General features: G+C 44.7%; 2 protein-coding genes across 2 annotated transcripts; both read left to right on the plus strand.

Annotated features, from left to right (window-relative positions):
• The first annotated feature begins 312 nt into the window (after positions 1–312).
• sel1l (SEL1L adaptor subunit of SYVN1 ubiquitin ligase) lies at positions 313–10,173 on the plus strand. The gene is made up of 21 exons (XM_070987399.1): positions 313–889; positions 1,055–1,092; positions 1,742–1,937; positions 3,173–3,340; positions 3,743–3,848; positions 3,992–4,154; positions 4,265–4,318; positions 4,439–4,498; positions 4,588–4,669; positions 4,766–4,920; positions 5,111–5,167; positions 5,267–5,335; positions 5,709–5,786; positions 6,009–6,071; positions 6,339–6,426; positions 6,719–6,867; positions 7,100–7,265; positions 7,395–7,469; positions 7,557–7,729; positions 7,848–7,976; positions 8,141–10,173. The coding sequence occupies exons 1-21, from the start codon at positions 802–804 to the stop codon at positions 8,423–8,425; spliced, it is 2,442 nt and encodes an 813-aa protein (XP_070843500.1). The 5' UTR covers positions 313–801; the 3' UTR covers positions 8,426–10,173.
• Positions 10,174–10,398: 225 nt separating this feature from the next.
• Positions 10,399–12,940, plus strand: LOC139348123 (phospholipase B1, membrane-associated-like). Its single transcript, XM_070988071.1, has 9 exons — positions 10,399–10,456; positions 10,791–10,855; positions 11,320–11,410; positions 11,523–11,581; positions 11,691–11,758; positions 12,140–12,183; positions 12,292–12,412; positions 12,616–12,667; positions 12,826–12,940. Exons 1-9 carry the CDS (start codon positions 10,399–10,401, stop codon positions 12,925–12,927), a joined length of 660 nt encoding a protein of 219 aa, XP_070844172.1. The 3' UTR covers positions 12,928–12,940.
• The last annotated feature ends 3,107 nt before the right edge of the window (positions 12,941–16,047 follow it).

Genomic DNA, 16,047 nt, shown 5'->3' on the forward strand with positions numbered 1-16,047 from the left:
ATTATTGCCCATATAGAAATATACACTCACAAAGTCTTTTATCCTTCAAATCTGTCCAAAACCTGAGCTCTTGATTTCCGTGAAGCTCCTCACGCTCCTTGTACGTGTTTATGTTAGTTTTAATGCCTCTAAATGTGCGGGTTATAATGGCTGCAAGGCAATCACCTACCCTCCACATGATTATAATCTGTACAGTGTGTTTTGGTGTCGTGGACGAACCCCTCAACTAGAAACATAATTGTGTACGCACCTGATTCGCTGACACGTCTTTGCCCCCCGGTCATTGGCTACTGTCAAACTAAAGGCGCTGTCATTGGTCGAATTGCGAGAATAGGAAGTGTCGATCAGTAGTAGGGGCTTAACATGGGTAGCTAAGTAGTGTCTGGTTAATATAAACGAAAGGCTAAAGATTTCGCACCTTGCCGTTAAACGCGGATGTTTTGAAGTACCGAGAGCTACTCTGCAAACAATTTTTAGACCGAGGAGTTGCGTCTCTTGCAAATATTGCGCTGTTTGGTTGGTCTTTTGCGTGGCTACACAACACTAGCTTTTTAGCTAGCTAAACGTCAATCCAGCCAGGTACTTCTCTGCTAGCGTAGCTTTGTATTGGAATTTGTTTGGTGGTTTGGCAGCTGCAGACGCTAAGATTAACCAAGTTGTTGCACAGACACAAGTTTCGTGGTGGTGAGCGTGTGTTTGAGGTTATTTATGCTGCGTTTCTGGGAGTGACTCAACTGTAACTGAATGCTTGGTGATAGAAATAGCAGAAGCTACAGCTAGCAGATTGTTAGCTTGTTGACAATGGGCTATAAGAGGTATTTAAAGACAGCAAGAACATTTTACTTTTTGGCCATTGTGCTGGTAGTCTTCGTCAAAGAAATAAAAGCTGGTAAGTAACCCTTCGTGTCGTGTATTTGGTGCATACCTACACAGACACAGTGGTTGTACCTTCTGAAACTGTTGCAAGCAGCTGTTTGACGTTTTATCAGCGGACACCGTCTGTCCGTCTCAGGTGCATGTCTTTAACAGTGACTGCCATATTTACACTTTTCAGATGAAGAGCAACACGGAAATGACGGACAAGAGCTAAAGGTACGACGTGAACTGTTTGAGATTAGTCTCCAAGTTAGCATGTCAGACCCTGAGGATGGTAGACGTGATGGGAAATAGACCACTGTGCTTTTGCCGGTATCATGGTTTGGGGTGTGACCCAGTGTTTTTTCTGTGTTGAATTTGGCATACTTTACTGCCTTACCTTTTGTGCTATTTCAGGGTTTTATTTGTCTAAATGAGTTGTTGACACTGCAGCAGAGACTGATCTATTTAAGTCTATCAAAGCTGTTTGGTGAAATCCATTTTAAATATATTTCAACTTGATGTTAACCAAATGCCTTGGTGCATTTTTAAGAGGATGTCTTCACAAATTTGCAATGTTGAGTTTAAAGTTATCTGTAAGAAAGACTGATCTATTTTGTGCAAAAAACCTATATCTGATTCCTGTTATCTGCTGCCATTGAAATTTCTTCTTAATTGCATTCTGGAAAAGTACACTGTTTTTGGCCTCAATTGGCTGTTTATCAGGGACAGGTGAATTGAAAAGTTTAACAGTATTGTTAGAAATTATTAAGTGTATAAATAATTTATATTTCAAATGTTACCTAAGATAGCCCTCCATGCCTTTTGCCTATTTTAATACACAGTGTGATCCCCCCATTAATCTGTTCCTCGTTCTTCTCTGCAGTCTTACCATGACCCAGACTCTGAAGAGGAAGACGTCCATCTGGCGTCAGGAATTGTGGCTGGAGCTTCTGTGACCTCTCGTCGTGAAGTCTCCCAGCCAGAAGAGGAGAATCAGACACCGGGGGATGGACTGGAGGGAGAGGAGAAGGAGGACCTGCCTGAGCAGCCTCCTCCAGTTGAAGAGAAACCTAAAGAGGGTAAGGACTGTGATTTTTAACTCAGACAGTGAGCTGCAAACACTTGCAGTAGGAAAAAAAAAAGAACTACAGGCTGAACGGTCAGTTGGTTAGCTTCGCTGTTTTAACTAGCGAACACAGGCTAAGCTTTTCTGGTTTGTTTTCTTGGCTTATGCATGTGTCTCCAAATGTCTGTGTGAGACAGAGATCACAAGCTGGCATACTGTCTGTCACTGGCAGCAGACTGACAGATGAGTTGTTTTGGCCTGTCCAGTTAAAGCCAGAGATGGTTAGCTGGTGGTGTAGCCATGAGACTTTACACTTGTAAATACAATTAAGATGTAAGGTTTTCCTATCACTTTAACATAAGCAGCATGTGGACTCCCACTTAGACACCGTGAAAACATTCTGATTATGACAGCTGATTACTTTATACTGTAAGGCTTCACATAGCCGTGTTAACAAGGGTTGGTGAACCACTGGGCAGCTGGTTAGAAGCTTGTAATGACGGCAGTTTTAAGGTTTAGGATTTGACAGCTGAACTAATTGAAATGCTTTGACATTCAAAGAATAAGTTCAGCTCTGTATGAGTTAGTGAAAACCTTAAGATTCTCATCAATGTGTGAAGTGGTTGGACATTTTAGTGTTTATTTCACACTCTGAACCTGACAAAAACTCTGTAGCTCTTGTGTAAGCATGTCTGGCAGATGTGGTTAGTGGTGATAGTCTGTCAGTAGCTTTACTGAATCCTCTGTGCCCTCAGGGTTTCACCTTGTCTTAAATCACATCTGTTTTTGGGAGTGAAGACTGCCTTGTCTTACTTTGTAAGCTCTTCTGAGTGTGAGCATGTTAACCTGTTTTCTGTTTGCTGACTCCGAGCAGACGCCTGTGGTTTCATGGCGGCAGCAGATTGGATAAACGGTTAAACCCCATGAGAAATTAACTGCGCTTTGCACCTGTGGCTCCTCTTGCAGACAGTTACATCATTTTACTCGGGGATTGTCTGTCATTTTCCTTCAGTCGTTCAAGTGCAATATTGACCTTGTCAGAAGATGGAGATTTACTGACAGTTATTAAAATGAGCAGATTTTCTGTGTTTAATATGTTAATCCAGAACTGTTGTTGCATAGAAAAAAGAGATCACAGTGGACATGCTCACACATTTTCTCGATATTATCATAATATATCCAGTAAACATAATTTATTATTTGCTTCTGTTATCTAATATAACAATATGTTTGTTTTATCTGACACAGTTCCTGTGGTGAATGGGGGTACAGCCCATGGAGAGCCCTGCATCTTCCCATTCCTCTTCCAGGGGAAGGAGTACTTGGACTGCACCACTGATGGACGGGGGGATGGGCGGCTGTGGTGCGCCACAATCTACGACTACGACCAGGAGAAGAAGTGGGGCTTCTGTGAGAGTAAGTCTTCAACTTAATGTGAAAACTTCCCCAAAGCAAGTGTGACAAACTTTGAACTACCCTGAGTATCTTATTTTGAAGCCAAAATCCAGCCATTCATCAGCGTCTAATGGTGGTTTATTTGCTTAAATGGATGGATGAACATTTTGCATTGTGGTTGGCTCATTTCCCACACAGAGCCAATGCATAAAGATAATTTGTTATATGGTACATATATTTTCTTATCAAAATAAAAGCCTTTGAAAAGCTCACCAGCTAATGAAACTGATGATGGAAACCAGCCTAAGAGCGCTTCATAGTTTCATTTCCCAAATTACTATTGCCCCCTCTGCTGCCAAAGCTTTATACATTTTTTTTTTTTTTTTTTGCCTGATCTCATTGGCTTCTCTCTCTCTCCCTCAGCGGAGGAGCAGGCACAGCTGAGACTCCAGGCAGAGGAGGCTGAGGAGCAGTATCAGACCGTCCTGCGCATGCTCAATGCCACCACCAGGAAGACTCAGAAGAAAGAGTGAGTTTCTTCCCTCTGATGTATTCCACTGGTTTCACTGCTTTATTTGCTTTAGGTGTCTGTTATGTATACGTTATTTTAATCATGCGCTTCTCAATCCAAATTCACCGGTGCCACCTCTGCTTATCCAACCCCCGTCTCAGATTATACGAAAAGCTGCTGAAGGTAGCGGAGAAAGGCCACCAGAAAGCCCTGGAGAAGGTGGCGTACGCCATGCTGTTTGGGGACTACATGAACCAGAACGTCACCAAGGCCAAAGAAATGTTTGAGAAGCTTGCCATGGAGGGCTCGCCTAAAGCTCAGACGGTGAAGAGCTCTCTCGAACTGTTAATATGTGACTTGGGAAAAGTGCTGCAAACATTTTGACTTCACATCTCTAAGCTGTGTAACACTGAGCTTCCTTTACTTCTCCATAGGCTCTTGGCTTTCTGTATGCAGCAGGACTTGGTGTTAACTCAAGTCAGGCGAAGGTACTTTTTTGTGCTGTATGACTGAAGTCAAGTCTTACAGTAAATGTGAAACGTCTTGAAAATGCTGTTATGCAACATCTGTCAGTTGTTCACATATTACCTCCACTGTCTGTTTTTCAGGCCTTGGTTTACTACACCTTTGGGGCACTGGGTGGAAACTTGATAGCTCATATGATTCTGGTGAGTTGATTTGTTTGTCAGTGGAGCGATGACACAGTTACATTATTTCTGAAGTATAAAAGAATGACACCCCCTCATTGTTTCATTAGGGATACAGATACTGGGGAGGTGTGGGTGTTCCTCAGAGCTGTGAGTCAGCACTGACACACTACAGGCTTGTGGCAAATCAGGGTGAGTATTCACTGCAGGGTTTGTAATATTTGCGTGTGATGTTGTGGTTCTTCTCGGGCACATAACCCAATCTGTACTCTCTGTCACCACCTCCAGTGGCGAGTGATGTGTCCCTGACAGGGGGCTCAGCGGTGCAGAGGATCAGGCTGCTGGATGAGGTGGAGAACCCAGGGTCTACCAGTGGGATGTTGGAGGAGGACTTGATCCAGTACTATCAGTTTCTAGCTGAGAAAGGAGACGTACAAGCACAGGTGAGATCATGTCGTCGTCAGTTGGTGTCCCATGTCTGCGCTGAACTGATTATCTTTGAGTTGTGGACATTTTAGGACGTCATGGATCAATGTTTTTCACCATTTTCTGACATTTTATAGACCAAACTACTAATCAATCAAAAGAGTGTGTCATTGAAGTTTAACAAGGTTCTGTGCTTCCCCCTGATAGGTGGGATTAGGTCAGTTACACCTGCATGGAGGACGCGGAGTAGAACAGAATCATCAGGTGACATTAACATTTATTTTGAAAGATTCTTTTGAAGCGTTGTGTTTTTGTGATTGTAATTTGCACTGAGATGTATTTCCGATGCTTCCTGTCCAACAGAGGGCGTATGACTACTTCACTCAGGCTGCAAATGCGGGGAACACGCATGCCATGGCTTTCCTCGGCAAGGTGAGACGTCTTTGTTAAGCTGTGTGAAGGGTGGTGGAAACTTAGGTGTTTATAATGAAACCGTTTTTTTTAATTATTTTTTTTTACAACTCTTTACACTGACATTGTCCCTTATCTATAAAAGCAAACACTTCAGTATGTTCATGTGGGATCTTTTTGCCCATCTGTTTCACTTCTGTGTTTGTAAACATTATGAATATGCAGCACGGACTGTGTGAAAACTCAGGACGAGCAGTCAGTGAGTTGGAGAGCAGTGAGACGGTCTAAATGGAGTCCAGAATGAATACGCCAGTGATTTGGCATTGATGTTGCCGAGGCACTGCGTCAAGTTTTTGATTTCTAAGAGATGACAGTGACTCCTTCCGTCTTTCAGATGTACTCAGAAGGCAGCGAGTTTCTCCCTCAGAACAACGAGACGGCCCTGCAGTACTTTAAGAAGGCTTCTGACTTGGTAAGGACGGAGCTGTAGACTGATGTCTTTAGTGTTTCTGTCAGCGTTCACCATTAGTTATTCTTTAAGAGAGAGAAAGCAGCACTCTTACCTCTGGAGGGGAACAGTTGTCTGCTGCTGCTGTGCAGGCTTTCACCTCTGAGGTGATGTGTGTTATTCAGTTATTATGATTTGCTGTGATGCAGTCTTTCATTTACTTGTTGCTTTTTTTTGTTCATCCAGGGTAATCCAGTGGGACAGAGTGGCCTTGGCATGGCCTACCTATATGGACGAGGTGTCCCAGTGGTAAGAAAGCAGTAGTCCTTTTTTTCCCCTTTTGAATCAGGTCCGAGTTGAAGGTACACCCCCCAGACCCATTTGAATCAGCAGCTTACTGTGCGTTGCTAACCTAGCAGCTACAGTTGTTGGCAATAATAAAGTAAGGAGGAATTTAAATCTCAGTCGTAAAGTCGTTTCTGTACGCGACGTTTTCATTTTGATAGCGAGCCGCCAGATTGTCACTCATGCTTAAATCAGAGCAGCCATTTGAAAGTTGTGTGTTTGTGTCTTCAGAACTACGAGCTGGCACTGAAATACTTCCAGAAGGCAGCAGAGCAGGGCTGGGTGGACGGACAGCTGCAGCTGGGCACCATGTATTACAGTGAGTGTTGAGGGCTCTGTCTGTCTGTCTGTCTGTCTGTCTGTCTGTCTGTCTGTCTGTCTGTCTGTCTGTCTGTCTGTCTGTCTGTCTGTCTGTCTGTGTATACCTGTGCATGGTGTGTGCGTCATTTTTCCTTGTTGTCTGTCTGGTAAATCTAATATTCTCTTTCTTTTGCTAGCTTTCAATCTCTCTTCACGTTCTTCACATCGTTTTTTATTTCTCTTCACTGGAACTCTTTTTTTTCTCCGCTGAGTTCACCGCTTTCCTCTCTCTTCTTCCCGACGTTCCTCAGATGGCATTGGTGTGAAACGTGATTACAAGCAGGCGCTTAAATTCTTCAACCTGGCCTCACAGGCCGGCCACATCCTGGCCTTCTACAACTTGGCTCAGATGCATGCTACTGGTACTGGAGTGATGCGCTCCTGCCACACTGCTGTGGAGGTGAGTCACCCCTCATCCTCTGTATTATGCTGAAATGAGACTTAAGAGATGAACTTAATCCTCTTGTGGGATTCAGCAGTTACTCATCCATTAAAACCCATATGCTGCCCATGTAGCTCCTGGTTTAAGAGAATCCATTATCATCCATTCTAGTCTTCCCTACGGTCTTTCTTTGCACTCTAGTATCATGTTGCAAGTTAGAAATCATGGTGTGTTCGTGTCCTTGTTGCAGCTTTTCAAGAACGTCTGTGAGCGCGGCCGCTGGTCAGAGCGTCTCATGACGGCCTACGGCAGCTTTAAGGAGGGTGAGACAGACGCTGCGCTGGTCCAGTATCTGCTGCTGGCTGAGCAGGGCTATGAGGTGGCCCAGAGCAATGTGGCTTTCATTCTGGACCAGAGTAAGTAAAACCATGACATTAGTATCGAAAGAGGAAGGAAGGAAGGATTGATAACCCATGATCTTGCGACAAGTAACATCCTGACCTTTAGATGTTTGTTTTGGTTTTTGTCTTGATTGTAACACCCAGAAGGAGCAAAGATCTTCAGTGAGAACGAGACCTACCCTCGAGCTTTGCTCCACTGGACAAGAGCTGCCGCACAAGGCGAGTCCACGCTCACTCCGTCCCTCATCGATTATCAGTCTGCGCTATGAAGCAATGAAAGTTGACGCATGAAATTGTCTTTCCCAGGTTACACTGTGGCGAGGATAAAACTAGGAGACTACCACTTCTACGGCTATGGGACAGATGTGGACTACGAGACAGCTGTCATCCACTACAGGCTGGCATCAGAGCAGCAGCACAGCGCCCAGGCCATGTTTAACCTGGGCTACATGCACGAGAAAGGCCTGGGCATCAAACAGGTGGGCAGAGACTGGTGAATAGAATGAAGTCATAATGTAATTGATATACTCACTGGTCTCTAATGCAGAGATGCACAGACTGGTTTGTGATGCAGAACTGTTTGATGTGGCTCTGCAGGACATCCATTTAGCCAAGCGTTTCTACGACATGGCCGCTGAAGCCAGTCCTGATGCGCAGGTCCCAGTTTTCTTGGCCCTGTGCAAGCTGGGTCTGATTTACACTCTGCAGTACCTGCAGGATCTTAACGTGAGTACTGTCTCTTAAATTCTCCAGCTGGAACTCTGACAATTTGGCTTTGAAACTCAATATTGTATGCCAACCAAGTTAAAAGCATCATTAGAGGGAGCTGATATTAATCACATGCGTCTTTGCCCTCCATCCTCTCCCCATCTGGCTCTGGCTGCTGTCAGTTGAAGGAGCTGATTTCTCAGGTGGACCTGGACCAGCTTCTGGGCCCGGAGTGGGACCTCTACCTCATGACCGTCATCGCCCTGCTGTTAGGCACAGTCATCGCCTACAGACAGCGCCAACACCAAATCATAGTGCCCCCTCGCCCGCCCGCCCCTGCCCCAGCGCCCCCTCCCAGACCAGCTCAGGAACAGACGCAAGCCCAGGCCGAGCCCCAGGGTCAGGGAGAAACACAAGCCCAGGGCGCGGCCCAGGAGGAAGAGGAGCAGCAGCAGCAGCAGCAGTGAGAGGAAGCCAGATGGAGTGAGGGCAGTGAAAGACAGACGAGAGGCTCTGCCAGCCCGGCCCGTGGAGCAGCTGGTGCTCACTCGCTCAATACCTGCCGGTTTGAGCACCTCTCCCACTCTGCCTGCTCCCTCCACATGCTTAAAGAGCTGCCGTCCTGTGCAGTCTCACAACTCCCTCTCTCCATTTCAAATGTACTGGTCCTGTGCTGAGGAAGGGCAGTGTGGGTGTTTATGGACAGTGTTACAGAGCAGAGCGCTGAGAGGATAACACAGACTTGGGACTTGCTAGTCTGTGACTCAGGATACTGCCACAAACACCCGTCTCCTCACAGTGGAAATAGTTTTGCGGTTGCCACCAACGGCATTTTGGACTGGACTAATCAATAGTTGGAATCTGATATGTGTGTTAGTTTCTTCTCGCTCTCCCTTTTTTTAAGAACATGACGGACTGCTTCAATCCTAATTTTGAGCAGTGTTTAGAAACAAATTCAGGCAGGAAAATGTGAACTAGAATAATTTTATTTGCTAGCCCTGGTCTAGATGCTAAAGAAAGTCATGTTTTTGCATGTAAGCTCATCGTTTTGCAGACTTTAATTTTAGGCACTTTATTTTCAGAGTTAACGAGTGGACGGATTCATTCATCTTTGCATTCACGAGTCATTTGTTAAGTTGACATTCAGCATTAGTAACCGTGCTAAAGTGTGCTAAAGCCATGTTATCTCATAAGAATAAGAAGAAAAAAAACAATGAAGTGATTTGCTTTAATTGACAGAAGGGCTGGACGGCGTAGATCATTTAATTTTATGCACGGGGGTTCAAGTCTTTCATTTCGACACGGCAGACATGAAGAACGAGGAGCTGCTGAAATCAGTCAGATCTGAGCTGTCACTGAAATCCCTCATGCTGATCCTGTTTGAGAATTCATCCACACACAGACAGCACAGGCTTTTAAAACTTCAGTTTAGACAACAAGTCCCTGAAAAGCTGACTTACAGATCCAGTGACAGGAAGCGGAGAGCAGATTTTGAAGGTGTTGCTGTTCGCCGGTGTGATGTTTTGCCAGCAGCAGGCTTTGATTTCATTCTAGTGGTTGATTTTTGGGTGGGAGCTCAATAGTTCATCTCATCCTACAAGCCCGATCTTTTTTTTTTTTGTTTATTAAGCCTCGTGTTAGCCGAGGCAGAAACTGGAGCAGCCTTAAATATAGCAGCGCCTCAAACTCTGGATCTTTCTACAGTAGAGGAAGTGGATTAGTTAGAGTGTGTGTGTGTGTGTGTGTGTGTGTGTGTGGTTACACAACTTCAGCTGTTGTGAGAATTTCCACCCCCTCACCAAAAGTCCAAGTTGGAGCTTTGTACTCAGCCTACACTTTTCAGCTCAGATGGACCTCAAACGCAGAAATGAAGCCACAGTTTGGCCAGACAGTATTTATCCGAACAAGATTAGAAACTTCAGAGTCCGCCACACGCGGCCCGGCCGCTCAGCTCCACAGTACGTGCTTGTTGTTAGAATCGTCGAGAGCTTGTCTGCCAATGCATCTGCATGACGTGTAAGTCTAAAAAGGTCAGTAAAATGTTATTCGTAGGACGATAAGAAACAGTTTCACTGAAGCATTCACACATCGAGACCCACTCATCTCACAATTTGTCTAAAATGAAACACTGGTCAGGATTGTCGAGAAGACTACATTTTTACCATCGCAAATACAAGTTTATAAAGAAGTTAATAAATGATATATGGATATTTAAGGCTGTCTGACATGTTGTCTTTATTGCTTAAATGCTGTCAAAGGTTATTGTAATGAGGCCTTGTGCTGCTGACGCAGATCAGACGCTCACACCGGCTCTCACTGGGCCTGCAGGCTGTCACTCGGCTTTAGAGGGTGGGCCAAACAAAGTGACAGCGCTGTAAAACTCTGCATCGCACTGTGCAGTCTGTAGGGGTATCCTATTGACGGGCGCATACGCACTACTATGGGGTGGCTTTGGATCGCCGTGGCAACATGTGTGCTCACGTCCTGCTCTGTCAAAGGTAAGTGCTAGAACAAGCAGGAGGGCAGAGCACATGTGAGGCTGTGTGCCTGTATTTATTGTTACACCAGCCTGTGAAACGGGGCCTTTTTTTTTTCTTTTTTAGACAGGTTGTTTGTGGTGTATATGATGTGATGTGGTAACAAAAAAAATCTAAAGAAGTACATGTACACCTGGGAGTAAAGACTGATTTTAGAGTGACTGTTTTTGTGCTGTAAGTGCCGTTGTGAAAGGAAAACTAACTGTTTAATTGATAAACACATGTTAAAAGTGACCGAGTGGGCCTTTTGAACAGTTGCGAATGGCCGTTTTTTGTAATAATCCTTCTCTTAAAGGCAACGACTGGTGGTGGGAGTATGAAGAGGGGATACGACACTACAGCAAGGAGGCCCTCAACAAGGTACCGTGAACACCTGGTTTCATCACCGACCATCAAAATGTTACTATTGGATATGGGATGATACAAAAAGATCTAAAGAATCGTGTTTTGTTAGCTGATTTAGAGACTACAGACCATCATGACTATGACCAGAAGTCCTTGATTGACAGATTTATTAAAAAAAGATGCACAATTTCACAAAATGAAGCAGAAACAATACGAGTAGATAACAATGTGTATCCTACTTTTAACATAAGAGGCAGGTTACTATGGGGGAACAACTGACCACACCACATGGAGCAGCAGGCATCCTGAGTATGAGCACGACGAGCATAGCTGTTTCAGAATAAAGAAAAGATCATGCAGTTGTGGAGAGATAAGGAAGAAATACCTCCAGGCTGTGTCTGCGGGACTGTCCCACGTCGGACACGTGCCTGAAAATCAGCGATTTAAAGGCTCAGATCTGCCTCTCTCCTGTTTCTCAGGAGTTTCCAGAGAAAACTCGGCCGGTGAGCTTCAAACATCCTGTGTTCCAGTGCCCAGACATGAGTCCCTCTCCCTCCGTCCCCTCCTCAGGTCTGTCAGGATCACTCCCTCCACTCCAAATCAGTCTGTTTTCTGAGAGCTGAGACTTCACATTCATTTCTCCTCTTTCATCTCCCTCTTTGCTTTCACCCTTTTGCTCCAGTTGAATTTGTGAAGGCGGCAGATATCAAAGTCATCGCTGCTTTGGGGGACTCACTCACAGTAGGTGTTGTTTCTTCTTCAGCTGCAGTGTTGATACACTATAAGTAATATATGTTGCAGTGACAGCAGTGCAGCCAGATGACTTATATGTTGTGTCTCTTCGTTTCAGACGGCCATAGGCGCCAACGCCACCACTGTCCTCGGGATTCCCATCGAGTTTCGTCATGTGTCGTGGAGGTGACAAATCATGTGTGGCTCGCTCAGATAATAGCTCTGCTGTAGAGACATGTAGACAGCATGTAACATCAATAGTGTTCCTATGTCTTAACATTTTCAACAAGGCAAAGTCTGAAAATGGCAGAAAAATGGCCCCTGTGACTGTTACGCTATTCTATACAGTATTACATCATTATTTCATTATTACGCATGCATTATTGTAACAGCAGGATTTTACATTTGGTCTCTAGTATATTTTAACTGTGGGTTAATCTGCTGATTACTGATGTCATGATGTCACACTGAGATCTCAATGTGACACTTACTGAAGTAAATGCACTTGGTTGCCTTCCTCTCATTTTGGTACTAATGCTATTTTCCTGACATGTCTTCACGGTGCAGCATTGGAGGTCACGGCTCATTTCAGGATGTCATTACTTTGGCAAGTAAGATGACGATACCTCAGCTGACCGTTAACAGTTTTATTCTCCACATATTAACCGCGTGCGCAAGGCATCGTCTTCACACGTTCCTCCTCCGAATGTGCTCCTCAGACATCATCAAGCTGTTCAATCCCAGTCTGCTGGGTGCCGCTCCCGGCAAGACCGTTCACGGGATGCAGGCTCATATCAGCGAAACAGGCTTCAACCTGGCCGTGACTGGACACAACACCTTGTACGGACTCATCAGTGTCACATCAGCAGGTTTTCGGGTTACTGAGCAACCAGTGATGTCATAACCTTATTGGCTGATTTTAGTCTGTTTGGTCTTCATGTTCCTCTGCTAAGAAATTGTATTGTCATACAACAGAGTGTGCTGTGTGACCCTCTGCTTTATTTATAAATGAGGCTTAGAAAGATGTTGTTCTCTCTTCACAGCAATCTTCCCGGCCAGACGAGACATTTGATTGACACGCTGAGAGGTTATGAGGTACAGTAATGCCCTGTTTTCTCTGAAATGTCACAACAGAAGGAGATAAAATGCATAACAGCTGGAGTCTGAGGTATCCTCCAGCAAGATGCCGTCCCTGAATCTGTTTTTCTTGCATCATATTTACACTCTAAGCCCTCTGCTGTCTCCTCCTGTAGGGTCTGAACTTCGAGGAGGACTGGAAGCTTTTGACCATTCTCATGGGCATGAACGACATCTGTGATTACTGCAAAGACAAGGTCTTTCTCTTTAAGAAATGAGTTTAGCTCAAGGAAAATGTGCTTTTTCTTGAATGACCAAAATGTCATTAATCTCTGCAGAGTCTCCGTGTTCTCTTTAGGCTCTGTTTTCAGTGGATAACTTCATTCACTATATGACCGCCTCCTTGGAAATGCTTATGAATGAGGTAAAGTGGCAGAAAAGGAGACTTGGATCTGGTCTTAGCGAGGTTTCGGTGCACTGCTGGAATTCACTGCAGCGTGGCTGTCTTTTACCGTGGTGTGCTTCAGGTTCCTCGTATGATCGTTAATGTCGTTCAGATCCTGCCCATGCAGACTCTGAGGGAGGTGCAGAAGCCCACCCCAGGGTGCCTGCTCCAAAGGTGAGCCACTCTTTACAAACGTTTACCTGAGCCTTAAAGGACTAGGGTGCAGGATTTAGTGGCATCTGGTGGTGAGATTGCAGAGTGTAACCAGCTGACTCCCTTGTTCTTTTTGTTATTGCCCATCTTTAGGTCCTTCTGCTCGTGCCTGATAGAGCCAGTAGCAAGGTCTCCTGAACTGCAGGAGCTGGTAGAAGTCAATCTGGAGTTCCAGGTCCAGTTTATAGCTCTCTATTTAATGCAAATGTTATCCATAATAGGAAACAGTTTAAATCAATAACAATCCTGGAAGATCATAACTTCCTCTAATTAAACACTATAATGTCCAAACTGGTGCACGGACACACAAACGCTGTATTTCATGTGTGATTGCTGTTAGATAAATCCGCTTTCATGCGACCTCTGTCCACAGAAAAGACTTGAGGAGCTGCTGTACAGCGACCGTTTCTTCAGGGACAACTTTGCTGTTGTTCTTCAGCCCTTCCTGAAACACGCTGACCCTCCCCGCCTCCCGGTAATCTATCCTCACTCCAGAGACCACAGTCGACGTGAAACAGTAACCACTGAATCACGAGAGTCCCGTGCGTGACAGCTGTAGCTTTTGACTTTAACGCGAGGCTGAAACGTGTGCGTGCGTTTTGTCTCAGCAGAACGGGAAGATCGATATGACCTTCTTCACTCACGACTGCTTCCACTTCACCATCAAGGGGCACGAGGAGCTGGCCAAGGGGCTGTGGAACAACATGGTGAAGAGTCACACTGCTTGTCTGCTTGTGTTTAATGGCACAGGAGGTTAAAGGTCAACCATCAGCCCACTGGCACTCACTTATTATGTGAAGTAACATCTGTGCTGACAAAAGGATGAGTTCTAAGCTGTATTGTGGATCACAAGTGTGGGAAACTCAAGGACACAGACCCCCATCAACATATTTCAAGATACTTGACGCAGTTTTTCCCACAAATGAATTCCTCCACGCCTCTCTGTCTTCTGCTCACAGTTTCAGCCTGAGGGAGGGAAGATGATTGTGAGCAGCTTCTCTGACCCAATCGGTCTCATCTGTCCACCCATGGTAGGACAGCGTTGTTACTACAGCAGAGCAACACATGTTAAACTGTGTCTTCAACCTGAAAGCTTTCAGGCATTTCATGCAGTTCATGTGATAATGTGTTGTATCGAGGAAAAATGGACTCGAGCTTGCTGCTTTTTTCAAAGGATGTTGGTTGTTACAGTAATTTGGCACCTTTGAGGGGACAAATTCATTCTACTCATTTTAACACAGACTGAAAATAATGTTGCAGACAGAAAATCAGTCCCAGGTTAGATTTTATAGCCATTTTTGGGTAAAACCTCATATTAAGATAAACATATTCATATTCTTCTCAAGCTAGTTGCTTATTAGCATTCATATTAATAGTGTATTGGTTCTTTAATAGTCATTATAAAGCCATTATTATTATTATTATTATTGTGTCCTCAGAGTTTGAACATCTTAAAATACTCCAACAAACAGTCCCTGTTAGCAGCTGCTGCAACATGCAACAACAATACAAATAAGACAAAAATGAAAACAATTATATACGTAGGTGAAATAATATAAGTAGATGAAATATTCATCATAATGAGGTCTGCGTGTTGATTTATATACAGTTATGAAATGAATGGAAACTGGAACCGCCAGCACAGGATGACCTTTTATTAGCTTCAAGATGCACAAACCGATGTTTTCTCTGTCTCTCATCTGCAGGAGCATCCATATATCTTCACCCGACCGAGTGCGGTCAAGTCAGGCCAGCCTCACCTGCAGTCTGACGCTCTGTCACCAGCAGCCATCCTCCAGCTGCTCTCGCTCCTCGTGGGTTTGAGATGTCTCGGACTTGTGTAGCTTTCACTTTGCTGGACTGTTTTATAAGCATGTCACCGCTACAGTGGTTACTGTTGAGGAGGCGACACAGTGGATCACCTGCAGAGGAGAGGTTGTGAGCCACTCTTTGCATGTCTGTGGCCCCAAGTAGCAGCATAGAGGAAAACACTGCGGTTTTAAGATCTGGAACCCCAGAGGTAATGTGACAGTGAATCCTGCAACCTAAATACTTCATTTTTATGCACTTGGCGGTGATGAGCAGCCTTGTCTGTATGAGACACTTGCTGCTCTTTGCAGAAAGTCTTCTGCTTTGCTTTAAAGTTTTAATTCACCATCCCTGCACCAAGACGATTGAACTGCTCCGACCTCACACTAGCAGTGGGGACCGGACGACCGTCTATGTTTCTGCCACATTTGTATTTTTAAAGAAAAGTCTCGCCAAGTGCTGCTATAATCGAACTACAGGTTTTAGAACCAGCGAAGACTGAAATAACAACCTCTGACCTGTTAATGTGACGTTTATACATTCATACAAGAGACAATAAACTAAATCGACTGTTAAATCCGTGTTTCATTAAACTATTTCTGACAATGTTCACTTTTGTTGCACTGACACGCAACTCTTACGTGACAAAGGTTGGACTTCTGCAGCCACAATCACAGATTACATCAATCACCACATTAAAATTCATTTACCTGGGAGGTCGCCCGGGCTTCGAGCCTCATTTCCAGCAACATGCAGTGTGCGTGTGCAGTCACGCAGAGACACCCTGCCACTGTAGAGGGGCCCTGATCAGCTGACTGGAATAATTTAAAGATGGAAAACAGTTTGTCATCCATAGCACCCACTGTGACTTTTCAGACCAGAGGCAGTTTAGTCACACGTCTGTTCCTCACATCCTCAGGCCCACTTTAAC

Source organism: Chaetodon trifascialis, chromosome 19 (assembly GCF_039877785.1).
Source record: "Chaetodon trifascialis isolate fChaTrf1 chromosome 19, fChaTrf1.hap1, whole genome shotgun sequence".
Lineage (NCBI taxonomy): Eukaryota > Metazoa > Chordata > Actinopteri > Chaetodontiformes > Chaetodontidae > Chaetodon > Chaetodon trifascialis.

Excerpts from the sequence above, each read along its gene's own strand:
- LOC139348123 (XM_070988071.1), top strand. The coding sequence starts at position 10,399 with ATGGGGTGGCTTTGGATCGCCGTGGCAACATGTGTGCTCACGTCCTGC. Across the intron at positions 12,184-12,291 it reads GGATGTCATTACTTTGGCAA|ACATCATCAAGCTGTTCAAT; the intron begins GTAAGATGACGA and ends TGTGCTCCTCAG. Across the intron at positions 12,413-12,615 it reads GTGACTGGACACAACACCTT|CAATCTTCCCGGCCAGACGA; the intron begins GTACGGACTCAT and ends CTCTCTTCACAG.
- sel1l (XM_070987399.1), top strand. The coding sequence starts at position 802 with ATGGGCTATAAGAGGTATTTAAAGACAGCAAGAACATTTTACTTTTTG. Across the intron at positions 890-1,054 it reads CGTCAAAGAAATAAAAGCTG|ATGAAGAGCAACACGGAAAT; the intron begins GTAAGTAACCCT and ends TACACTTTTCAG. Across the intron at positions 5,168-5,266 it reads GAGTAGAACAGAATCATCAG|AGGGCGTATGACTACTTCAC; the intron begins GTGACATTAACA and ends CCTGTCCAACAG.